The sequence below is a fragment of the Tympanuchus pallidicinctus genome, unplaced genomic scaffold (assembly GCF_026119805.1).
Source record: "Tympanuchus pallidicinctus isolate F22 unplaced genomic scaffold, pur_lepc_1.0 scaffold1, whole genome shotgun sequence".
Taxonomy (NCBI): Eukaryota; Metazoa; Chordata; class Aves; order Galliformes; family Phasianidae; genus Tympanuchus; species Tympanuchus pallidicinctus.
Genome location: NW_026294618.1, coordinates 4,814,228 through 4,829,555, shown reverse-complemented (window position 1 = coordinate 4,829,555; position 15,328 = coordinate 4,814,228). Strand labels below are relative to the sequence as shown.

Here is a 15,328-nt window from a genome sequence, read left to right as displayed (position 1 = left end):
CTGAGCCCAGAGGATGTCAGTCTTCGTTGAGGTCCATGGTTCACTTTGAGGGTGAATTTCCTCCAGACAGCTGGATTTTCAGTACTCCAGAGATCTTCTTTCATTAATCTGCTTCTGGCAGCAGGATGATTTCTTTTTTCCTGCCAGTGCAATTTCCTAAAGTAGCGTGATTACAGCCTATGTGACAGGATGGCGCTGGTGGTGGTACTAGTCACTGTCCTATGAGTCAACTGTGCAAAATCTATTTGAGATGCAAGAAATTCTAATGTGACTTCTTTTAATTGAAAGGGGTGAAGGATGGGTTTGTGATTAAAACACTGTGCTAAGATCTAGGAGACAATCTGGATCAGTTCTTCTGTTATCGACTTTGCGTGTGACCTTGAATTGGCATGTATGATTCTGGAGCCTCTAAACTGAACTGATGAATAAATGGAAAATAGCACAGAATCACAGAACGGCTCGGATTGGAAGGGAGACCTCAAGGATCGTGGATCTCCAACCCCTACACCACAGGCAGGGCCACCAACCTCCACATCTAATACTAGACCAGACTGTCCAGGGCCCCATCCAACCTGGCCTTGAACACCTCCAGGAACGGGGTCTTACATATAATACTTATATACATATATGTGGCAGCCCACAGTTTGTATGGGTGTACGCTCTGCTGGGTGAAATGCTGTCTGGATGGCCAGGCCCAAAGAATTGTAGTCAGTGGAGTTAAATCCAATGGTGACTGGCCATGAGCAGGGTCCCCCAGGACTCGGTACTGTGGCCGCTTCTATTTGACATCTTTATTATTGATCTTGATGAGGGGATTGAGAGCACCCTCAGTAAGTTCGCAGATGACACCAAGTTGGGAGGGAGTGTTGATCTGCCTGAGGGGAGAAGGGCACTATAGAGGGACCTGGATAGGCTGGATTGATTGGGCCAAGGTTAACTGCATGAGTTTCAGTAGGGCCAGGTGCCGGGTCCTGCATTTTGGTCACAACGACTCCAGGCAACCCTACAGGCTTGGGGAGGAGTGGCTGGAAAGCTGCCTGATGGAAAAGGACCTTGGTGTGCAGATGGGCAGCCGGCTGAGTAGGAGCCAGCAGTGTGCCCAGTGGCCAAGAAGGCCAGTGGCATCCTGGCTTGGAGCAGGAATGGAGTGGTGAGCAGGAATGGGGAAGTGATCCTGCCCTGTACTCAGCACTGGTGAGGCCTCACCTCAAGTGCTGTGTTCAGTTTTGGGCACTCAGGACAGAAAGGACACTGAGGTGCTGGAGCAGGTCCAAAGAGGGGCAACAAGGCTGGTGAAGGGCTTGGAGAATATGGCCTGTGAGGAGGGACTGAAGGAAGTGGGGCTGTTCAGCCTGGGGAAAAGGAGGCTGAGGGGAGGCTTTATTGCTCTCTTCCAATACCTGAAAGGTGCTTACAGCAGAGCGGGGCTGGTCTCTTCTCACTGGTGACAGGTGACAGGATGAGGGGAATGGCCTCAAGTTGTGCCAGGGTAAGTTTAGGCTGGATATCTGCAAACACTTCTTTACAGAAAGGGTTGTGAAGCACTGCAATGGGCTGCCCAGGGAGGTGGTTGAGTCACCATCCCTGGATGTGTTTAAAATCCCTTTAGATGTGGTGCTCAGGGACATGATTTAGAGGAGGGCTGTTAGATTTAGGATAGGATGGTTAGGTTGTGGTTAAACTCGATGATCTTTAAAGACTTTTCCAACTTGAGTGATTCTATAGTTCTAGGAGTGCTGTAGGTAGAGGGAACCTTAAAGGAGTTCAGCTTTTATTGTCTCTGAAAAAGGGAAAGAGAATAAATAAATAAAACCAGAAAAGACTGATAGAAAATGGGGTGTGAAGTGACTTGGAATGGTCTGCATTCCTATGAACAGAAGTAAGATCTGCTGCCTAAGCCACACTTCATGCACATGATCTGGGTTTGCAGCATCGCTATAGAAGTCTCCTGGCCAAAGAACAAAATTGTCTATGAGCTTTTCACTAATGCAAGAAATGCTATGGACTGCAGTGCCATCAGTGAGATACCATAGTCAATAATGTATTGAGAATTTATAGTGCAGGCTTTGAATTCGTACATCTCAATGTCCTGTACAAAGCCCTTTTTACAGAAATAACTTTATGAGAGAACTCACAAGGAGTCAAATGTGTGCACAGCCATGCACAGCTTGAATCGTTTGGCTCCTGCTCCTTTGCTTTGCCTGAGGTGGCTCATATCTGTACCACCTCATGGCAGTGTCACGGAACCTCGGGGGTAGAATTTGGATTTTTCCACCACTCCTATTGAAGATAATCTCAATTTATAATTTTTATCTTATGCCTTATGTTGTTTTGCAAACATCCAACAGACACTGATTCATTGCAATAAGTGTAAGTGGACTGTGGTAAACAAGGAAATTAATGGCGCTTCAACCCATTGATTAATAGGAGCCATGCATCCAGAAGCAGTGAGACACAACCATTTGTGCCCTACAGCACTGTGTTAAGGAAATGGCTTTTATAAATCATAACAGAAAATGGAAAGCTGCAAATTTTCAAAACTTGGTCCCTTACATGACAGTCAGGCATCTAGATTTCATTTTGGGCCAGAGAACTTTACCAACTGATACTTATTCATTTGTTTGTATTGGCATATATGTTTCCACAGCTAATTGCTAGAATATTAGTTTGTGTTAGGTTGAGCAATTCCACTTCTGTGCTAGTATAAACTCAGTTATATACCTAACATGTGCTCTGAAGATAATCAGCTTTTGACTATGCCAGTTGTTTCAGAGCTCTTTCAGACACGGGGCATGGACTCGGGTGTTAAGATCATCAGTAGATGTACAGGAAACCAAACCAAACCACAGAGTTCTGTTGAATGGCAGTAAGCATCTGTACTCAAAACAAAACAAACCTATCCCTTTTCCACAGGGCAATTTAAACTCCACAGGCTCAGGGCTTCAGTCTAATAAAGAATGGCTGAGAGAGTAAGCCCTGAGATTTTGAAAAACTGATTGGACTAAATGTGCTCGAATACGTCACCTACGATCTGAGTTAAATCATTCTGAAGTCAGCTCAATTCCACACTCAGTACAAAGGAAGCATAATAAAAACCCCTTATTAGAAGTGATAAAACTGCAGGGGGTTGTTTTCATGAGTTAAATATGAGATCTTCTAAAACCTGCATGCATCTCATGGGGGGAGAGGTGGTTGGATTTCTGTGTGAAAGCCAGCTTTCTACCTGCATGAGCATTATCACCTAGCAGGTGTTGCACAGGTGGAGTGCAGCAGTGTGCTGTGACTTGGAGCACCTCCTGAAGCTGAATTCCTGGGACAGTCTCTGTGCTGTTAACCCTTCCTGACAGCTGGAGAGCACAAGGAATCCTACCAGCAGTTACTGCCGCAGTCCTTCACCAAGTTGGTTTTGTTATTTTTAGTTCCCCTCCTACTGCACCGTTAAACCTCTTCCTCCCAATGACTGCTTTTCCCTTTCTGTGATGATCCTTCATTCAGTGTCACGTTTTGGAAATAACAGTATCAATTTCCAGGGTTTTTTTGTTTTTTTTTTGCCTTTTACTATTTTCTTAGAAGTCTTTCTGTCCCTAATCCTTCCTGGGTATGTAGGGCCTGAGTCTTGCTTTGCTTTGCTGACAGGCAGCTGCTCTTTCTGTTTTGTTTCCTTGCTGTTGTTATAGCAGCTGATAGCTGGCTTGCTGCATTTCTGGGGTGATTTGATCTATATCACATAAAGTGTTTCTGTGTTTATCTCCCTTTTTATTCAAGCCTTGAATGATAATGATCTCCAAAGTATCATCTCCTATATGTAATGGTGGGTAAGGGACTTGTTCCTGTTTCACAGATGGAGAAATTTAAGAACCAAGGAAGCTGTGGTTCGGAATGGGACAATTCAGAGAGTAGTAGATTTGGCTTCCCTGTGTGTGCTCTTCTTGCTTTGTAGACCGACTGTGCTGATCCCAGGATGTATCTTGAGTAAGGCTGCAAAAAACAAGAAGGTAAAGCAGCTAGGGATAGGGGAGGAAGCTTGAACTCCCTCTGTTTTCTGTGGTTGAAATATTAGCAGCAAATTTCCAGGCTTTGTAAGACAACACCTTTTATTAGTATATAAACCAGTTAAAATATTTTAAAAGAACAAGTTTTCTGTTCTTCTTTCTCTCTTTTTTTGTTTTCTACAGGTATCAGTCAGAGCCGGATCTCACATTGGCTTTTGCAACAGGGGTCAGACTTGAGTGAACAAAAGAAAAGGGCATTTTACAGATGGTACCAGCTTGAGAAGACAAATCCTGGTAAACACATCTAGCCTAAACATCTCCTACCATTTGATGTATGAAAAAAGCCTTTTGTCACTGGTTTGGATTATCACTGGTCATTCACTTGGTGGTATACTGATGAGGTATTTCCTCTGACTGGTTTCTTAGGAATTGGTCTGTGTTTTGTTTGCAGCAACAGATGTAGGACCGACTCACCCATAGCGGCCTGTCCAGCTTCTTGGTTGTGGTTACTTGCCCTGTCCTCCCATCCCTGGCTAGCTCTGGGAATGAGAAGTGCACTCTGTAGTGTTATCATCAGACAACATAAAATAGGTGTTGAGGCTCTTCAAAGTGAACAAGGAGAAACCACTAATAGTGGCTGTAATATGAAGTTAGAGCAGATGTGTACATCTTAGCTGGGATAACTTCAGAGGTTTTGAGTTGTAGCTGAAGCTCACGGATGACGTGTGGATAGTTACAGTGATTAAATGGAGATGTCTCTCTCAAATTCCACCTCCTTCTTCAAATCTCGAAATAGATCTTTAATATATAATGAGAAATAAAGCTCTTCATTGTCTTTAACAAATAATCTTCAAAATCACAGTTGAATGCATTTCCTTGTGTTGTTTTTCTCTATAGATTTTGTTTGACTACAGTTTTTACCGTCCCTTCAATAGTTTTATTGGAAAGATCAAAATATTTACGTTTAATTGCTTTTTTATTCATTTAATTTGGCATGATTAAATTAACTGTGTAATTGTTTAAGAAATTTAAGATGTAGCCTCTCGAATATGAACTTGAACATCCAAAATTCTACTGAAAAGAATTTCAACAAAAACAGATTCTCAACACTTTTGCTTTGTGTGTAAGCTGTAAATCAGGAGGCCCTGGCTGTCAACTGACCTGAGAATATTTTAGCCTAAAGTTGGGTGAGATGGAAGCTGTTGTTGAGCCTGTCCTTTCTGTTAGGCATCTAAAAGCTGTTTTAAGGAATGAATGTGCCAAGGGTTTGAGGTTCTAACAGGCTGCGGGGATCCCTAAGTGGCCTTGATTTTTTATAGTATTTGGAGTTGTGATACCCAGGGTCAGCAAAGGTATTGAATGCAGCCTTTTGCTACCAGCTTCTTTGGAAGCCTCATGTTGTACCGTGCGAAGCAACTCTCAGCCACTTATTTCCCTTTTAGGGAAGATATTACCTTCAAAATAGCAGAGAAAGCCATAGCTTTTTTGAAAGGTACATTTAAAGAGAAGAAAATAATGAAGAAATAAATGCCTCTAGCAGTGAAAACTCGCATGGATTTTTCTGTCCTTGCATCTTTTCTTTCCAGTATCATTTGGAGCTGTTTAGGAAATAGTATTCTGGTATTCTGTACCAGGATAAGAGCTGTCAAACTTGGCTCTCATACTTCCTTCTCTCTTTTTATCCACAAGCTTACATCTTTTTGTCCTTTCGGGCTAGAGAAGTGTAGCTTAAATGTAATTGAATTGATGTTAGCTTCTGTGTTACTAATGCACAGTGTTGCCGAGTTCTTGTTCGCTTTTCTTTATACACACATGGGAAAATTTAAGAGTGGTTGTTTGCATTTTACCTTGTTTTCAAATAAGAGATCTTGTGCAGCATTTTCAAGAAGTGTAAAAGGCAGAATGCCTCCTCTGCCTATGCCAGGAGACTATTTGGCTGCATTTAAATTCCCTTCAGAACCAGATAACGTTTGTTTTATTTTTAGAGGTTGAGGTAAGGGGTGGGGAAGCTTAGTTTTCCTGTGGCTGTTGGAAAAGTCTGCTTGAGGAAAATGTGATTGTATTTGTTTGTTTTGGGATCATCCACTTATTTCTATTATTGCCATCTACTAGATTGCAGGTCAGGCTGGTCGGGCAAGAGATAATTACCATGCATATGTGCAAGTGTATACAGTTTATTAGGGAAGATAACCAACCTTGTCCGAAGCATCTTGGATTTAAATTGCTATTAATAGAACCAATTTGGAGCTGAAGTTTGGACGCTGATACAGTATCCTGTAATTCCCAGACCATTCAGCTGCTTTCATTAGAATCTGAAAAGGAGAAAATAATTGCCATATTTGTACAGAAGTGGTCACAGCAGTCCTACTCACTCTTGGCAAAAGAGTGCCCTCCTCTGATAAAAACTGAAGTCATTAAATGAGTGGCATGAACTTTTTTTCTATTTGTTGTCTTATGAAGAAGGGAAAATTGGCTTTCTGTTATCTCATTTTTTTAATGACTGCAGCTACTGAGAACAAAATCTTGGACCTTCTTCTTTGAGGCATACATTTGGGTCCCTCTGCACAGGAGCACGTTTGTGTTTGAGTTACCAGCGGGCAAAAGGAGGTCTTTGGAACATTTGGTTTATCAGTTCTTTAATCCTTGTGTTTAACGCTGGGGGTCTCCAAACTAAGTTCATTTTCTGACTGAATTCATTAGCGTACTAAAAGGAAGATAATTTTCACTTACAATTGAAACAGTTTTGAAGCACCCAGGGCACCCAATACAATCAGTTTGTGAACTGTAAAGAAAGAAAAGCTGCTTTCTGGGGGAAGGACTAGAGAACACTTGGCAGACTTGCAGTCTTTCCTTGGCTCTGCTAGTTTTCTGTACAGCTTTTAGCAAGTGATTTTGCCTTTGCTCCTAAGTCCCACTTACCAGGTAAAGATGAGATTGTTCCCAAGGCATGAGTTGTTTGCCTTCCCTATAGTCCCTCACAAAAGGGACTTCACTCATATACTGCACCCAGCCAGGAATTTCAAAAAATACAAGAAACAGAAAATAACTTGTTAATGCATCATTTTCATTTTTCAAGTACGTGACAGTAGTACATAATGCTTTAAATCATCCACAGGTAGTCTTGCATCTGCTAACCTGAGAAATTTGTGTTGTGGTGCATCAGGGTGATTTTGAGACATGGCTAGATGTTACTCTTGTACCGAAGAGACTCAGCAATTCCATCACTTTTGTTACTTGGCAGTTTGCTTTGGCCTCTTGAATATGCTGCCTGTTGTTTTCTTGCTTCTGATTGCCTGTTTGCATGGACAGTTACTGTACTTCTCCTGTCTTTGGTGGCAGTTCATAGAATCACGGGATATTTTGAGTTGGAAGGGATCCTTAAAAGTCATCTAGTCAAAATCTGCTGCAGTGAACAGGGACACCTATAGCTTGATCAGGATGTTAAGAGGATGGTCCATCCTGGCCTTGAATATCTCCAAGGACAGGGCCACCTCTCTTATTGTAAAAAGCTTCTTCCTTATATCCAGTCTAAATCCCACCTCTTTTAGTTTGAAACAGTTTCCCCTTGTCCTATCACAACAAACCATGCTGAAGAGTCTGCCCCTTCCTTCTTATGAACCACCTTTAGATACAAGGCCACTCTCAGGTCTCCCTGAAGCCTTCTCTTGTCCAGACTGACAGCCCCAGCTCAACCTGTCCTCATGGGAGAGCTGTTCAGTCCCATCGTTTTTGTGGCCCTTCTCTGGATGCACTCCAGCAGGTCCATGTACTGAAGATTCCACAACTGAATGCAGTGCTCCAGGTGAGGCCTCACCAGCACAGAGCAGCTGCTGCCCATGCTGGCCACCCTTGTTAGGATGCAGCCCTGGATACAGTTGGTTTTCTGGGCTGCAAGGGCACATTGCTGGCTCATGTCCAGCTTGCCATCCACCAGTCCTTTTACACAGCTGTGCTCTATCCTTACGTCCCCCAGCTTGTACTGACAGTGGGAGTTGCTATGATCCAGGTGCAGAACCTTACACTTGGATTTATTGAACCTCATGAGGTTCACCTGGGCCCACTGCTCAGCTTGTTTAGATCTCTTTGCATGGCATCCCATCCCTTGGGCATATTGACCGTACCACACAGCGTGCTGTCATCTGCAAACTTGCTGAGAGTGCACTCAATCCCACTGTTGAATATATTAAAGAGCATTGTTCAGGCAACAACAGATACGAATGCTGTAAATGTTCAGAGATCACAAAAAAAACCCTTTCTGCTGTAGGCAATAATCTTACTTAAAAACTTCTTGACTTCTTGATCAATGTTTTCCTGGTATGAGTAATGTCAAACTTAATAGCATAGCTGCGAACTCCAATGTATTAGTGACTGTAATTTCTTCTGGAAGCAGTTGCCAATTAGGGTGAAAGGCAGTTTTTTGTTGAGGGGAAGAAGTCAATGCTAAATACTGGTGTTTGAAAGGACTTTAAACCAATTAATAGGGATACTTTCCATTTAGATATGGAGTTTTTTGGACAGGCACCACATCTCTTGTGTTTTGTAGAGGGCCACGAGCATTTTGGCAGCAGATAAATAATATATGTTTCAGAAGCTAGTGTATGAGTGCATTGAGTCCTGTAATGTTCTGATTATTTTTTTTAGAGCCCCTGGCTTTTAAATAAATAAATACTTCTTTTTATGCTGATAGTTAGCTTGATTAGTTTGGCTGGCACTGGGTCTTGAGCAATGTGGAAGGCTTGTTATGGAGCAACTTGAGCATTTCTTTTGCCTCTGTGCCATGTAACCTGAAGCTGTCTCCTAGAAATGGTGTGTTGGAGTTGCAGATGGTTACAGACTGCTTCCAGTTAGCCTGCATACTTTCTTTCAGCTGGTCCTCTGTAACAGGAAGGTAGCTGTGGTCATCTTGTGCTTTTCCTTCTTGAGCAAAAGGGAAAAAGAAAGGTAGTTATTATCAAGATGTAATCTCTCTTGTGTTACTCCCATAGCAGTTCTTCTTTGGCTATATCTGAAAAACATATGAAAAGAAACTGAACAACCAAACACCCAACTGAAACAACAGAGGCTGGATATCCCATGGGATTCGTACTCGAAATGCACTGTTGGTGATTTACTGTTTTACAGAGCTTCAGCAGTCCTGCTCTGATCCTTCCCAGCCAAGCAATGAGTCCTGTAAGGAACGTTTTGGTGTGCAGGCTGCTGATTCAAATCTAGTTTGGCTCAGGAGTAACTGGAAGGTGTTTATTATGAACTCTCAGGTCAGTCTGGCTAAAAATGAAGCATGACATCTCTTCTTATCAGTGTAATATACAGTAGGTACTTGTTGCAGAGACTTGCTGGTAAATGATTTCTTGGAGCTGGGAGATGCCCTGAGGCTGGCTCCAGCCATTCTGTGCATCACTCTTGTGCTGCAGAGCCTCTGTGAGAGATGGGATGTGGATCAGCAATTGCATGTGATGCTTTTAAGAGCAGCTCTCTTCCTTCAGAGTAGTGTTTGGGACATGCAGAGAGAAGGAAGGCCTTTGCCATGAGAAGCTTTCAGTATAGAGGTAGCTCTGTGTTGCTGCAAGAAATGCAAGTGGTGAGATGGCACTTTTCCTTTTTCTCCCTGAGAGTTCTTCCCAGTTGATTCACCTCTACACCACTTACAGGTTCTTGCTTTTTGATGCATGTACCGAGACAGAAATTTCTTACATTTGCTCTGCTTGTTCTGCAGAAGAGAGAAGCTTCACTTCTTAGAAGCTGTTTGAGGAGCTTGTGAAAAGATTCTGAAATGGCAGCTGGGATGGAAAATAAGTTGCAAAGAAGTGAAGCTGATCTGAGAGAAGATTGCAATGAAACTTTGGAAGAGCAGAATAAATGGGATCCCAAAGTGCTCACTTAATTGCAGGACATGAAACAAAGCTCAAGTTGTCTTACCAAATGCAGCAGCAGTGCTCGTATCCACCACTTTCACTCTGACAGATAGATCCCAGCACATCTTGTGCCTCTGCATGTATTCAGGTGCTTCTGTCTCTCTTCGTGTGCAAAAACAGGGGTTGTGTACTTGCTTGTAATGCACAGCATGCTTCTCCCATATCAGCAGCTGATATTGATGTTACCTTGTAGAAAAGAGAAATGGGTAAATTAATAGGTAAATTGATGGGAAGGCTACTGAACAAACAAAAAAAAAGTAAATAAAAATTCAGTAAGTGAACATGGCAGCAGTAAACTCATGCTTTAAACCCTGATGTTTTTTCAGCCTTTGTCTGCAAAATCTGATGTGCAAAATCACTGATGTAATTGCTCTGCATCTCTTTCTGTTAGGCATCAGTGATATTTCCATATTCCCCCTTTTTCTTGAGAACATACAAATGAAATCCTTAGGTGGGGACAATACATTGCTAAGGCAGTGCAGGGAGAGCTAATTCCTTGTCCCATTCTCCCCAGACTCTTTTAAATGAATGAATAATATTTATATTTTAATTGTGGAGAAGTATTTAAAGCCTAGCAACCTGATACTGACCCAGACCTCAAATCGTGCAAGGATTAGAGAGTAGATAAGGAACTCTCCTTGCAATGGCCTCCACAAGAGTTGGCAACATAGGAAACATTTCATGTGTCAATAAAATGAAGTAATTGGGAATTGGCAGGAATCACTGTCCTTGTACACACAGGGCAGAGGTGGTGGGGTTCACTTCCTGTAGGCTTCTCCTGGGAAAAGTCTGTAAGTGTTTGTGGGCTCTGCTGCCTGTGTCAGTAAGGAAAATAGGCATTGGGCATTTCTGCAAAGCAGCACAGCCAAATGCATAAATAGCTAATTCCTTGGTTTTTACTGTAGGAATTTGCTTATTGGAAAACTCTTAAGTTCCCTTAACCCCTTTAACTGTGTTATAGAATAAATGAGAGGTGTTGTTTTACTAAAACTGTAGGGTTCTGTGATAAAATCCTAACTGATCTGAGCAAGTCGAGCAAGACCCAGAGGCCTCTCCTGTCCCAGCCCTGCTTTTACATGCACATAGTAGCACATTCCTCGTGTGAGCGATGCCACTTGCTACTCTTGGGGGGGGAAAAAAACACCAGGCTTTTAGAATGCATGAAATCCATTTGTGCTTAGGGTGCTTGTGGGATATGGGTGATGATTTAGCTTTTCATATGATTTATATATGTATTTTTTCCATGTAAGAGCAGCTCTTTCTTCATTCCCTCCAGGGGTAGCTGCTGAGCACAAGTCTCTCAGAGCATCCCCTGTTTCACATAGAAATGCCCCTAACCCAGGGCTATATGAAAGATTGGTCTCTGTGTTTTGATTTATCTTGATTTATTAACTGAGAGGCTGTTGTGCAAGGATTCGGGTAAGTTTCAAAGGGCTTTTCCTAAAGGCACTGTGCCAGGTCCCATCTCTCTCTTGGTGCTTTCCAGCTCAGGCTTCTTGAAAGGAGAAATATATCCATAGATGGGGGGCCGAAGTGGAAAGATGTGATACTAATCTGCTTTCAGTGACTTCTGCAGTCAGCCTGGCACTCAGGGGCCCATGTTTGCACAGGTCACTGCGTGTGCTTCTACCTGTGGAGCGATTTTAAGTGTTTCCTTGGCTCTTCAGCCATGTCAGAATATCTTGGGGTATAAACTTACACTGTGCTTTCTGAGACTGCTGTACAGTTGATTATTATTTCCTATTTTGTGGCCGAAGTGGTAGCAGCACAGCCTAAATAAAGATCAGTTGTGGCACAGCTCCTCCCTTCTTTATGATACTTGGTGAAGACAAGGCAGCATTTCCAGAGTGGCTTCAACAAAGGCAACAAGCTCAGTTATGTCATCCTTAGATTTCTGTGGGTACCTGGTACTTCTCTGGCTGGGAATGGGAACTCTAGCTGGCTTTGTATGTCCTCAGGGTGTCTTTTTTTGATGATGCTTTACTATTTAGTTTGAATGGTTTCATCATCTGTCTTGTCTTTTTTTCCACAAGCAGGAGTGAGGAAATGGGCATGATTTTTAGTCCACTAGGAAACACAGTGTTTATTATCCCTAGGGGCTACGTTAAGCATGCGACCAGCTCCCATCCCAATAGAAGAGCCAGAATGGAGACAGACACCTCCCCCAGTCACAGCTACCTCTGGGACCTTCAGACTACGGCGAGGCAGTCGGTTCACATGGAGAAAGGAATGCCTGGCTGTTATGGAAAGGTATGTCATTTTGGGGCTCTGGAGAGGGGCACTTAAAGCCAATGCAAATATCCTTTTTTCCTGCTAGCTTCGTTTTCACGGGTGTACTTCAGAATGGCACACGCCAATAAGTGTTAACTGTAATTCCACATAATAGAGTAGTAGGAGCTATTTCAGCCCTTCTCTTGTTTTTGTTTTTGAAAAGTGCTGTATTCCTCTGGACACTATTATATTTTGTAGCTGCTAAGGAGTCTTTCCCATTGCTCACTGTGAGAGCATTGGTGTTCATTCAGTTCATGCTTTTCTTTTGCAGAAACCTTTCCATCCAGTCTGGTCCTGCCTCTCTCGGTGGAGTTCTGCACACTCTTTATACTCTACATTTCTCCTTCCCACTTTCCTGGTTTAGTCTCGTAATGTTTCAAGTTATTTTACATTGGGTACTGGCATTTCAGCAGCACTGTAATTGTACAGGATGCAGAACTTTGCCTTAACAAGCAATAGATTTCCTATCCAAAAAGGCTCTTACAACCTTTTTACGTGAACTGGGAACAGTACAGAGCAAAGTGGATATTTCAAATACATATGCAGAGTGGTAGGTGATCATTAGAGCTCCCTACTCTTCACTCCTGCAGAGACGAAGCACTCTCTGAGCCAGGTCTCCTTGCTGCCTATGTGCTTTTCCCTTCCCTTTCCTTACAATAATCTCTCTTTTATGGGTAACATCGTATAATAATGAAGGTCTACTGAACTCAAACATAGTTTAGGGATGAATGTTAAATTCTGATAAAGGCTAAATGACTGGGAGGACTTTTCTTCTCTCCAGGAGCATAAAGAACCTCCTTTACATGAAAGCACTGGATGATGTTCTTTACACACTACATTCCACACTGGTTTGCAAATCCATTGAATCCTTGGCCGTTGGATTTTTAGAACGTGCTTCTGCCATGTCTTTACTGCTGCTCCTTCCTCTTATTTGCAGGAGGGTCTTTGGAACTGATTAGAATCAGGAGGGTGTCTACATCTGCCTTACCTAATACCAAAATACAGAGCTGAACATCTGTGGGTGAGGCTGCAGGCTGTCACAGCAGCTTTGCAGGGCTGAGGCCAGTAACTGTTTCTGTAGTCTGTGCTGGCACCGTACTGCACAGCTTTGGCTGAATATTTCCCCTAAGAAAATAATGTAAATGTTTAAAATCTATTCTGCTTTGCTACACCCATCTAGTGTAATGTCCTGCTAGCAGAGGGGTTGGCATTTACCTGATGTGTCCCCCTCTGCAGTGTGGGAACAATGTTTGATACTTCAAAATGCTTGTATGGCTGTCCTGATTGCCATGTGAAGGATTACAGAAATGTTACAGCTCTGTCTACCTTTAAGGCCATGCCATCCTCTTGTTAACTTGTGTGTAAAATATTTGCTTGCTTTGAGGTGGAATTACAGCTATCTTGGCCGTGGGTGTTTTCCTGCTGACTATTATTTGCTGTTTGCATTATGATAGTGCTTTAGGCTCCCTTACACGAGGTGCTGTGGAATCAGAGCAGAAGGAGATGGTTAAGGAAGTTCTTTCCTCCTCCACTCCTCCTCTCCTAAATCCAGTCTCTGCTGTGACACTGTCACTGAAGTCAGATGAGCTGCAGTGGTTTGCTATACATCTGTTAGAAAGGTTTCCTTTTGTATACTGAAGGAAGCAAGTCAGCACTGACATTGGAAATCATCAGGTACTGTATGCAGATATGTAATCACCTGATCTAATTTTGTATTACTCTCTTTCTTCTTTTAGCCACTCTTGGTTTTGTTCACTGCGTCTTATTTTGCTCTCTGTAAGGTCTCTTCTGCAGGGGTGTTATTGTTTTTTGGTTAATTAAATGGAGGCTTCTGCCATGTTCCCTTCATCCTGGCTTTAAAAATAATTTTAATTTGCAAAACCCTTGCTGGGTCCCTACAAACACTGAATTTCACAATGTTATGTAGGGGTACTGGAAAGCATGGCCAAGAGTTTTTACCTAGAGGCAAGAATACAGTGAACTAACTGTGGTAAAAGCTTTGTATGGCAGTAAAACAAAGACAGGTTTGGAATATGGTTGTTTAACTGCTAGATGCTCATGGGCTTAGCTGAGCTTAAAGATGTTTTATGTGACAAGTTTGAAATGATGGGAGAAAAACACTCACTTGGGAGCCCTATGAAGAGGCTGGCTAACTTCACTTCCAAGTCACCAAAGTCCTCCAGGCTCTTCAGTAAGGTGACTCAAAGCAACAGCCAGCATGAGGGTAACCAGATTCCAGCTGTCTCACCCAAGCAGATCAGGTTTGCTTGATGCCATAGGGTCAGGAATCGTCATTTGGCCCACAAACCAGTGTTTGGCATTGAGTGTGGACCGGGGCCATTCAGCTGGAATTTGCATTTTCCTCTCAAGGATTAAGTTTTGACTGTGAGCGAAGGCATCTTACTCACTTTAATGGGCCATATTCCTTAATTAAATGCATGTTTCATTATGCTGCATTTGTATGTCCTGCAGCATCTTAATGTGCTGTTGGTGCAGGCAGGGATTTAGGCACCTCGTTTTGAGCTGCCTTTTTGGGTCTCTCTGTAAAGTGTTTGTTCACCTGGGCTTTCTGGCTAGTCAGCAATGAGAAGTAGGGATCCAGAAGGCAATTCCATCACACTGATGCAGCTCATGACGAGTCCTGCACCTTTCTCCTAGGTACAAGAGAGCAACAACACCTACTTCAGTGATTTATTTCAGTGCCTAATGATAAGAGGGCTGAATCTAGACATTAATGGGAACTCTTGTGTAGGCGATGCAAAGCTACTTTTTCTTGTACGCTTTTGAAATGTTGCTGTGAAGCAGCAAAACAGGCTTTGGTGAGGATCAAAGTCTTGGGCTGCTGTGTGAGTTAATTGTGGTATGTGCTATTGACTTAGAGTCGGTTGGGATGAAATGCGGTTGCTAAAAGTCAGTGTATCAAAGCTGAGAGCACTTCAAGGAAACAATCTGAATGTGACTGTAAAAATGACAAGCTCCCCAACCAAAAATGCACTGAACAAGTCAGGATTTGTCCCATGTACTGAATAAGAAAGGCGAGGACTTTTCAAAATGCAAATCCACAATAATTCCAACGCAATTAATTATATCATGTTGGCAGCAATATCATAATTAAGATTACAGTTAGGCCAGCACATATATTGAAGTATCTGA

At 42.6% G+C, this 15,328-nt stretch overlaps 1 protein-coding gene across 19 annotated transcripts in view; it reads left to right on the top strand.

Annotated features, from left to right (window-relative positions):
- The window catches only part of HMBOX1 (homeobox containing 1), a 130,668-nt gene that overhangs the window by 68,412 nt on the left and 46,928 nt on the right, over window positions 1–15,328 (top strand). For all 19 annotated transcript variants that reach the window (XM_052692828.1, XM_052692867.1, XM_052692760.1 and 16 more), the window contains 2 exons: window positions 4,176–4,286; window positions 12,001–12,154. In XM_052692828.1, the coding sequence (XP_052548788.1) occupies window positions 4,176–4,286; window positions 12,001–12,154 (265 nt within the window). The remainder of the gene's footprint in view (window positions 1–4,175; window positions 4,287–12,000; window positions 12,155–15,328) is intronic.